The sequence below is a fragment of the Bolinopsis microptera genome, chromosome 8 (assembly GCF_026151205.1).
Source record: "Bolinopsis microptera isolate Bmic1 chromosome 8, MBARI_Bmic_1.0, whole genome shotgun sequence".
NCBI classification, from domain to species: domain Eukaryota; kingdom Metazoa; phylum Ctenophora; class Tentaculata; order Lobata; family Bolinopsidae; genus Bolinopsis; species Bolinopsis microptera.
This window is the reverse complement of record NC_087079.1, coordinates 12,335,374-12,346,261: the sequence shown is the minus strand read 5'-3', so window position 1 is coordinate 12,346,261 and position 10,888 is coordinate 12,335,374. Positions and strand designations below refer to the sequence as shown.

Below are 10,888 nucleotides of genomic sequence, written 5' to 3'. Positions count from 1 at the left end.
AAAACTTTCGGGCCTTCTCGAATAAATGAAACACTTCAATTTAAAACTGCTTATCATCCAAATTCCAAAATATTCAACCTCAATAAATCTGTCATCATGCAAGTCAGGCCAAGAACAAATTTAAATTAATAACTCAGCATTTGTAAATAATCTTCATAAAACATCAACAATCTTCCCAGTTCAAGCGTCTCAAGAATTCCTTAACTTAGGAGTATTAATGTTTGATGTGGAATCCTCTTTAGTAGAAACGTCTGGTACTTCATCGTACAACTTCCTATTCTCCTTCTCGTATACACTCCCAAACTTGCTAACAATAATTGTCATGGGCAGGGTCAGGAACACCATCCCAAAAGTCAGCAGTACAGCCCCGATAATCTTGCCCCCTATAGTTATAGGATGAATGTCCCCGTACCCCAGAGTCGTGATGGTCACCAGAGCCCACCAGCATCCAGTCATGATAGAGTTAAACATGTCTGGGTTACTCTCGTGCTCTACATAGAACATGATGCTCCCGAATGTGACTGTGGATATACCCAGAAGGATTACCAGTAAACCTAGTTCTTTTCTGGAAGATAGCAGAACCTTCACGATTACTATTAAGTCTTTGGAATGCTTTACGAACTTGAAAACCCGAACTATTCGAAAAATTCGGCACATTTTGAGGATGAAGTATTTTTGTTTGACCACTTCGTCGTCATGGTGTTCGCCTTCACCTTCTGGATGCATGTTGTGAGCCACCAGACTGATGTAGAATGGAATAATTGATAAAATGTCTAGAATGTTGAAAATGTTCTTCCAGAATGTGAGAAACCCTGGCCAGGTTATAAACCTGGCGACTATGTCTATGCTAAAAAACATGATGAGTAATGATTCAATCCCGAATAAGATGTTGTTTACAGGGAACAATGACCCAACCATCAGAATCTCCTCCTCATGCCCATCATCCGGGACCGGGAAGACAAAATAATGCCCAACCACCGGGTCCGTTTCACAAATCATGAAGGTTATGGAGATACAAATGAAGATGATATCGAGTGTATGCCAAATGGAAGCTGCCCGGGAGAAGGTCGGGTCCATGATAGTCTGGTAGATGTCCCGCCCTTTTGACCTGATCTTGGGGGAGCAGTGACTGAGGAAGCCCCCTGTGTGTTCATCCTCTCCGCCCAGTTCTGACCCGTCCTCATCATAGTACGGTTCTGGGATTCTGAAGAAACGCTTCTCATCCTCGAACAAGTCCAAACATACGTACTCAGGGACTTGGTGGCTTCTGCCTGTTTGATAAAACGCTAGGATCGTCTCAAAGCATTGACGGGAACGGTTGAAGTAGTAAGAGTTGATGTCGGGTCTGTAGTACTTGTCTCGTTCAACGGGGTTCCCAAGCAGAGTATCTGGGTACTTGTCGAGACAATCGTATGTTGTGACGTACTCTCTCCCTGGAAACGAAGGTAGGTTTTAATTTACATCCTCATTGTTTTAGCATTAAAACAAAACTTTAGCAAAATTCAAATATTGAATTCAATATTAATTTATTTCAGTTCTACGAAAGTACCCAGTGCAACATGTATACCTGAGACGTTAATCTTGCAAAGCTCTGCCAGGGGTGCACATGCAGTAGCGGGGGATACAGTCGGAGAAACGGGAGTGGGCACCTCTAACAGGTAAGCTGTGGAGTCAGAAGAGATTCTTTTGTCATCGTTCAAGGACAATCTCGGCGGGGTTTTGTCGTCACAGTAGGATCGCCTGATGTCGTCTGTTTTGTGGTTAGTATGCGACTTCTTCTCTTCTAACATCAATCCACTGAAAGATAAGCTGTTATAGATAATCGTCTGGTCAATTTGCAGAACAGTTGTGTCATTTTAAACAAGATATGTTGATTTTGGAGAGAGTTTAGTTTAGTTTATTACGGTTATGATTATGGTTAGAGCCAGAAATTATTTTAAGGAAATATCGTTATGAGAAAGTTTTAGAGGATGAAAATGTGTTCGACACCACAGGTGACAGGATTTGTATTTAGCCGTTGACCAACTATATGCCCTTTTTTAAAATCAAAGTCTTACAATGATTTACTCGCAGTTCAAGGTTTTAAGATATGTTGCAGCATCTATAAGGGATTTATAGCAGAAAAGTCACACAAATAATAAAAAGGAATGTTGCGACCAGTACTAGCTGGTAGAGGCACAAAGAAGACTGAAGAGGCACAGTACTACTACTAGTAGATGCACAATTTAGGCACAGAACAGTAGAGGCACAAGTTAGGCACATTAGCACTCCGTACTCACCCTGATTCTATGTCTATAACAGTGACACGGTCTTTTGAAGATGAGTAAATAGGTTTACGTTGACTAAGCGGGGTGGAGTAAGCAGGGCGACCATTTCTTTTCTTACGAGGTGCGGGGCTGTTTATCACCATGTGCATCCTAACTATAGTTTTAGACTATTTTCACAACTACAATAGTACAATGGAATATATTTATTGAGGAAACAATGTAACAGAGTCGATATACTATATATTTGAATAAAAATATTCTAACATATATCGTAAGTATTATTATTGTGTTATATATTATTACATTATGTACAATAATTATATACCCTAACTATTATATACATATTATCCAAGCTGTTCCTCACCATGTGCAATTTGTGCATCCTAATATAACATTAACTATTACATATATATTCTATGCTAACTATTATTATTATGCTATATGTTGTTATATTATATCATATATCCTAACTAATACTAATAGTAATATATATGATCCAAGCATTTACCACGCAATGGTTCCAACTTGTACAGGGTGGGCCTCAAAAGTCTACCCATCCTTATCTCTTAAAATTGTAACAGCTCGCTGAGATCTCACTAATTATTTGTAAAACAAAAAGTGGCATAACTTATGTTCTGATAAATATTTTTGCTTCTAAATTTCACAGAATGTTAATAACAAGTAGCTAAACCTTTGTGGCAAGTTTTGTGTGATTGCGAGCTTCACTGAGCTTATTTGACCAATTTAGCCCCTGAGCGAGCTAGCTTGAATTTCTCACCCAGAACTGTTTACATTGGTTAAAAGAAACCACCAAAAAAATCCTGGGTAAAAAAATAAAAAAACCAGCGATTTATTCACGTTTTATCAATTCTATTCACCACGATCCATCGCACATTCCATTCTCTCTATATTTTAACTGATAAGGACTATCACAGATGATCCTTCCTGCTTGTGTATATCGTTCTTCTCACATGGAATGTGCGATGAATAGAATTGGTAAAACATAAATAAATCGGTGGTTTTTTAATTTTTTTACCAAGGATTTTTTTTGGTGGTTCCTATTAACCAATGTAAACATTTCTGGGTGAGAAATTTAAAAATTTAAGCTAGCACGCTCAGGAGCTAAATTTGTCAGACAAGCTCAGACTCACACAAAACTTGGCACGAAGTTGTGTCTAATTATGATTGAAATTCTCTAAAAATTTGAAGCAAAAATATTAATCAGAAGGTAAGTTATGGCGCTTTTCCATTCTGAAATAAAATAATTAGTGAGATCTCAGCGAGCTGTTACAATTTTAAGAGATAAGGATGGGTAGACTTTTGAGGCCCACCCTGTATAATTAATATGTATAATAAATATGAAGTTGTTAAATATTGACAATTGGAATCGCTAATTCACCATTTTAGTATTATGCACAATTAAATGTGTCGCAAATATGAAAACGGTGAATTAACTGTAATTTGCCGGAGAATATTTTTAATTTTTAACGATTGCGTAAAGTATCAGGACTTGAGACTTTAAAAAAAAAGAAAAAAAAAAGACATAAGACTTTAACATTCTAAGAAATTTCAAAACAACGCACAAACATCAGGGAAACTCTTTATATTAGTCTTTAACAAGGTGTGTTAAAATAGCAAGGAAGCGTACCTAATTACCTATGTCGGGCACATTGCCTCCCCACACTTTCACAGCTAAATATAGCAAGTGTTAACTCATGGGGGATCAGGTGCACAATAAAAACAATACCACGTACGTCTTCTATAGTTTCATGGTATTTTTGTCTCCAGCTAAAAAGCTAAAGGGCTAATTGGTAAAAACAAAAACGAAACAACCACAGAACCAGTAATCGAGATTTAGCTCCAGCTAAAAGGTCACTGTGACTTTTTATACTGAGTTAATTAATTAATTGATACCAATGAATTGGTAAAAAACAAAAACGAAACATGACCGCAGAACCAGTAATTGAAATTTCACGTAATGTAAATATAAAAAAGCGATTCGAATTAATTAATTCTCATCCATGCGGTTACCAGTTAAATAACAGTTATCATTTTCCGTGTTGGAAACGGCGGCAAATAATAAATACTTCATAATATGATATGGCTTCGCTTTAGAAAAAGGTGACATAGTTATCTGGAACACCTCTGCCAAGGACAAGTATTATATAGGAGTATTAAAATAAATAATTGTAATAAGATAATTATATGCGCTATGCCCTTATTTTGTCGGGGGCCCTTTTAGAACAATCTCGAAGATCGACTGTAGAGTGATTTAGCACGCTCGATGCGATTAAGTGTAATAAAATTACCGTTCCTTGAATATAAAGAGTGACTTTATAATTATAATATTAATTGTAGCAACCCTTCAGTTCTATTAGAACTTCTAAGAACTTCTTAGAACTTCTTAGAACTTCTAAGATTCTGATTACTGGGCCGCGCTCAGCCTGTCATTCCGCCTAATCTCTATTATGAACATAAATATAATTGCCTGAGGTCCCCAGGTAATTCTAAGAGGGATTTTGATTGGACATCTTTTGTCTTTTTATCCGAAAAAGTAACTATTTATCAAAGCAACCTTGACAATTTATTTACCTCCCAGCATTGATTTGTCAATAAGGCAATTGTACCGGATTTGGTACCGGAGGTACGCTAATTACATAATATGTATCCGCCAAAACATTAAATTATAATGAGAAGGAAATAAATAAATATGCTAAATATCGAATTCAGGCAGAACATCTCAGTCAAAATTGTAATTAAATGTTTGGTATTTCGAATTCTATAACACTTTCGTTAAATTATTAAAAGACAATGGACGAAAATGATTCAAATACCTTTCTTAATTTAAATAAGATGGAATTGAAAATTTTAAAGACTATAAAGAGTCTCTCATTGCTCATCAGAATTAAATTGACGGGCAGAATGAAAAGATTTTGAAGGCTGTTCCATTGGAATCAAGTCTTCTGTGCAAAATTGAGGAATTTTAAAGAGTCTCTTTTTTAAATTAAATCTTATGGGCAAATTAGAAATCCAGAGAAATCACATTGTCGATGCATTGAGCAAGACTGAAGACCAATTTCATTGGACATGCACTTTGCCGGTACCATGTCTATTTCTAAAACATATCCCTTCTTTTGTCTTCGTTTAGTCACCACTTGTAACAAATGTTTCCGTACCATACTATACCAGGTCGATATCACGAACCGGACGTGCTATGGACAAAAACGTGTTTTTTCTTTGTTTAATTGCGATGAAAAACATTATCTTTCTTTGCTTGATTGCGATGAAAGCAACTATACTAATCGACGAACAACAGCGGAGTTCCAAAGAATTCTTGTAAATGTTTGTGGGAATTTTGAACACATGTTCGCTACAATTCAATTGTTTATTTGGAAAAAATTGTATGGGTTTAGGTAGCATACCTTTTAGTTCAATTGAACGTAATTATGAAATTCAAAGGATCTTTTCTGGTCATTGTGTGAAAATTAGGAAGCGTAATTTGAAATATATAAAAAATGTCGCAGTTTGCTGGGAGTGGGAAAGTCTTGTAGGTTTATAATTTACCAAGACGCGCGCCGAGTTGGATTCGTCGACGGTCTAATATTTGGAACAAATATTTTACGAGTATCAGTATCACCCGTTAAGTCAAATACAAATGTTAAATTGAACTAACTTCGGATCTTCAGGGGAATCGAGAAATCGGTAAGAAGTTATAGAGTCCATTACAGCTTCGTACTGCACTCCATACCATACTCATAACAGCATACTGATGAAAATTAAACTGTTAGATATGAAGCTTGTCACGGTCATGTCACATTTCCGTTCACAGTTCATATTAGGATTTAGGAACATCCTAATTATATCTGATAAGATAAATACTTCATCATTTGCATTAGTAATAGTAAACATGTAAAAGTTACAAGTGTAATCATAGCTGAAGTATACGTTTAATGGCAGGTTCACTAATTTCTCCACACGCCAGCGCCACTGAAGAACGATCGTCGTCACGGTCAATACTTCGGTAAACAAAAAGGCTTCTTTGCACAACTCCAACTCCAACTTTAAGGCAAAGCAAAACTTCTACCGAAGCAGAAATATATTTGCCTAAGTTTCAACTTCTATCATCTGAATAGACAGCCAAACCTATCCCTATATAGTAAAATAGTGGCTACTACTAAAGAAATAGCCTAGCCAAGTTAATGATATCCTCTAATGTAACCAGAACATACAATTAAGCGGCCGCCAAAAAGTTCAGTTCGGCAAACAGAAATCGAGGTTCTGTTAGGGTTAAACTAAAAATTTCCGGTTCGATAGCTTCCTAACCTCAAACACGATAGTCTTGATCAATAATGGCAATTAAATCCTAAAATATTACTGACTCACAGGTACTATAGTTGATAGTAGTGGTACCTAGAACTATACGTTTAGTAATTACTTAATTAATATACATGAAGTAATTTACGTACGTTATTGTCGTTTCAAGAATCACTTAACTTGAACTGGGTAGGTGGCAGCTAATCGATAACACAATGGTGCGGTAATGAAATGATTATCTTATTTAAACTATATTATTATCTATAATAACTATATGAAATGATTACCTTATTTAAACTATATTATTATCTAATAGTAATATCTAATATCTATATGAGATGTAGGTGGTTGTTAATACCAGTCTCGTTTCCGGTTCAGTGTCACTTGCTGGGATCTGCCTGTGTTCACGACGATGAAAAATGGGACTAGCAGCTGAACTATACTAATACGTGCAGCAAGTTAGATTGTTTTAAAATAGTCGCTAAATTGGCAGGAATTATTGACTGGAAAAGTGACATTGAATGGTTAGGTTGAGGAAGGTGGCAGGAACCAGTCCTACACAACTATAACCAAGTCACTGATGATTCATAACATATTTCCTGATCTAGATACATATAAAGTAGCAATATTGAAGTGTGATCTAGATTCTCTATTCTTCAAATAAACAAAAGATTATCATCGCAACACAAATCAACAACAATAACGGTTGATGATTTAAATATGATTCGACAATACGTTTGTTACATTATTATTATATTTTGCGTGTTTTGTTCTACGTCTTTATTCACAAAGTAACAAAAGAGAACCAAATATTAAAAACATAAGCACAATAATGCATGAATAAGTTTTGCAGCACATGAAGAGCCATTAGATGTGGCTACACATTATTTAAAGACGTGTAGATTCATAATTGGAGTAATAATTAGAAATGCAAATTCTACGGAAAAGATAACGTAAATGCGCACTAGTGTGACGAAAATGAACTACGCTAATTATTTATTATTGGATTTCAATATGTAGAACCACTATGAGTTTAATAAACGAACGTAAAGGTATGAATTAGAAAGAAAACCGTGTTCATTGTTCAGTGGACTATTATCTCATAATTATCTAAAGTCGTATTCCCATTTCTTTCCGAATTCGAGTAACAAATCGTCGGAGTAACATGTTTGACAATAGAAGACGTGTAGATTACTGACTCCCCGAATAAGAAATATTCGGTATCATGTCCCCACTGTTATAGGGGGATCCCTAGATCCTGGTCTCAAAAGAGTTAAACAAAATTCTACTACATCCGAAGATCCAACACTATAACTGTTTTACGAAAAGGACCATAAAACTACAATACAGAACCACAAAGCCCCCGATTATAATGGTTCCTCCTTCAATACGTTTGTTTTTAAAGTATTGTGCGCCACACACTCAGAGCTCTCCTTCCGGGTCCGTACACACTGCAGAGAATCTTAGACTTAGACGAGTATCAGTAGACCTTGGAGTTCAACGTTAAACCTATACCCTTGTAATTAGAGTTATTCTCAGACCGCTCAACTTAAATTAAGACTCTGAAGTTAGTCCTGAAGTGATGGTAAACCAAAAACCATCTATTACTGATTGAAGTTTCGGTTTTGTAAATGGCACAGATGGTTTAATTTCAAATTAGGATCCACCGCAAGCCTGTGTACATGAGAGTCGTTTAATGGGTGCGCGTGATGCATCATAGGTAATGTGGCTCGACGTGCATTGATTTGTAGATAATGGACATTAATGGGTAGCGGGCAGGGGTTGCTTTGCCTCACTTCCTACTGTGCTGCAGATTATAGAGAAATCATTATACTGATGGTGAGAGCTTTACATCATCATTACAAGTGTATTTTGAAAAGTTCCAAATCATACAATATGTTTATAACAGAAGACAGCAAATTAACCGTGCATTTAAAAACCGCACAAAACATGACGCTTCATTTAAAAATAAATTTGTCGTTCAAAATAAGGAGCTGAATCAGGCTAAACGGGAATATAAAAGTGTGGCAGTATAACAGACTATAAGCTGTTAACCTGATCGTGTATTATCCTGTCACCACGATTTGATGGAAGGTATCAACAACTGAACACGGTCGCACTAAAACCTATTTTGAGAGCAGTTATTAAGCTCTACTTCATCAGTGAGCCGGGTTTGTTTCATGGTACTGGTACCAATTATACTGGTGTCTTTGGTGATCATCATCACCACATTTTCCTACGACTCCGGTTTTGTTCCGAACAATGATCCAGGTTGAGATACATTTTGTTTCGTTATCACTTCTGCATTCCTGAAGCCTGTCAATATCAACCCAAGAATGTTATGAAACACATTTTAAGCAAGTACAGACAGTATTGCGAGCTAGATCAAAGGCTTGTACTCGGTGTAATCTAGAAATACTTTAGTGTTTGTAAGCATATTATGAACAGGTATTGTCATTGTGTAGTGTTGGTGTCAAAATGCAGACCTTGCTTTGACCTGGCGGACGGAGAAAAAAAACGCTATTATACTCGGCTAGTTCGACAGAGGAAACGAAAATGCGGTGGCATATCATTAACATATCAATTTATCATACATTGCTATCGTACAATTAGCAAAATACAATTCAGGAAAATTGAGCCAACAGTGTTGGACTAGGTGACAGTGTTGGAGGTATTAATAGGTATTAGGTGGCTAATATGGTGTGCCAACTACGTTCGGCGGTCGCGCGCTACTGCAAGCGAGAGGGCTCTGGTTAGAGCAACCAACTACGTGCTGGCCAATTTGTAGTTATAGTTCACTGAATACTTCCGTCCCCGTTCTCCAACAACATACCATCCAACATGTTGGAGTGTGTGAGAGAACTGCAAGCAGGTGCGAATAATGAAACTGAATATTTATAGTTATTCTTTATTTCCATACTTTTTCATTAAAAATACAATATCTCGAATATGATTGTATATGATTTATATACAGTATACAAATCATTGGGGTAGGGTGGTCGGAAGATGTGAAGGCCCCGTCAAGTCTTGACGAAACTCAATATAGGTAGGACTACTTTCGCTCATTTTGAGCGAAAGTCTGTCGTTTATATGATATGAATAACTATGGAGACTGGGAAAGAATTGAGAACTTGAATAGTGTCCGTGGTGTCTGCACATGCTGCTGCTGTGCTTCAAATACAGGAGGAATAAGATAAAAAATACAAAAACAGTAAACACCAACCTATACTTTAAAGTTTATCATGATCACAATCGATCTAAAAAAGAAATTGCTGCAGTAAAAACATCCATAATCTCAAAACAAAGCGATTTCACTTGAACTTTTATAATAAATAAGTCGTGCTTGATCATACGGTCAAATGGAAATTGGGTACAAAGTCCTTGCAATTTTCTGAGGAAATAATTGATCGTACTAAAGCGATCTTGGCTTTTATAAGTTCACCAGTAAATAAATTTGCAGGCTAAATTTCAACTCGCTCTCAGTTCTAAACAGGCAGAGATTACAGGTTATATAAATAACCTGGTCCATACCGTCTAAAAGTTGTATTATAGTCCAATATTATGTAGTATCTGCAGGTTATTTAGACAATTCACAGTATTTTCAACTTTATTTAGAGGAGAGCCTCTTCAATCGGCTATGAATTTGTTTAAATAAATAGTACTTACTTAGATAATGTAATAATATTTACCTTACTCGGGAATATTATAACCGGGATAAAGTGGTGGGTTTTGGAAGTTTCCGCCATATTTTTCCCGGTCAAAAATTTTACCAGTTATAAAAAAACCCGCCGACTCAGATTATGGGGTTCCAAGGGGGTGGTGATTATCATATTTTACCTGAAGTCTCATATGTGATAGAGAAGACTTTTGAAGCAGTGGATGGAGGGCTGTAACTTTATTGGCGGTTGCTACCATAATTTCGTTATAAAAATCACAATTTGGTTATAGAAATCAGATTTCAGGGTGGACCGTGATTCTCACTTCTCTTGCCCATGAATCAGTGAATCGTAGAGAAGAAAACAATTTATATGTTATAGAAGAAAACGAAAATAATAATAATATATAATATATATTATAATAATTATGTCTCTAAAGATTGATCGCTTCTCGTGTGCAGTGTGTAGACTAAAGAACGAGGGAGTTTTTCCCGTTAAAGTAACTTGTGGCCACATCCCGCTAGAAGTGAGTAAACTGTGCCACTATTTCATGGTCCACGGTGGATTGATTACTGGAGCAGTTGAAGATGCAAAGCCAAGACGTTCCCCAATACCAAGCGGTGGGCAGGAAATTAAGCTCCGGCTGACCTT

At 36.4% G+C, this 10,888-nt stretch overlaps 1 protein-coding gene across 1 annotated transcript; it reads right to left on the bottom strand.

The window, feature by feature from the left end:
• Window positions 1-39: 39 nt before the first annotated feature.
• On the bottom strand, window positions 40-6,795 carry LOC134820235 (potassium voltage-gated channel subfamily A member 7-like). Its single transcript, XM_063830456.1, has 4 exons — window positions 6,734-6,795; window positions 5,941-6,033; window positions 1,568-1,797; window positions 40-1,433 (listed from the first exon to the last, which is right to left on the bottom strand). Exons 2-4 carry the CDS (start codon window positions 5,988-5,990, stop codon window positions 190-192), a joined length of 1,524 nt encoding a protein of 507 aa, XP_063686526.1. The 5' UTR covers window positions 5,991-6,033; window positions 6,734-6,795; the 3' UTR covers window positions 40-189.
• Between the last annotated feature and the right edge of the window lie 4,093 nt (window positions 6,796-10,888).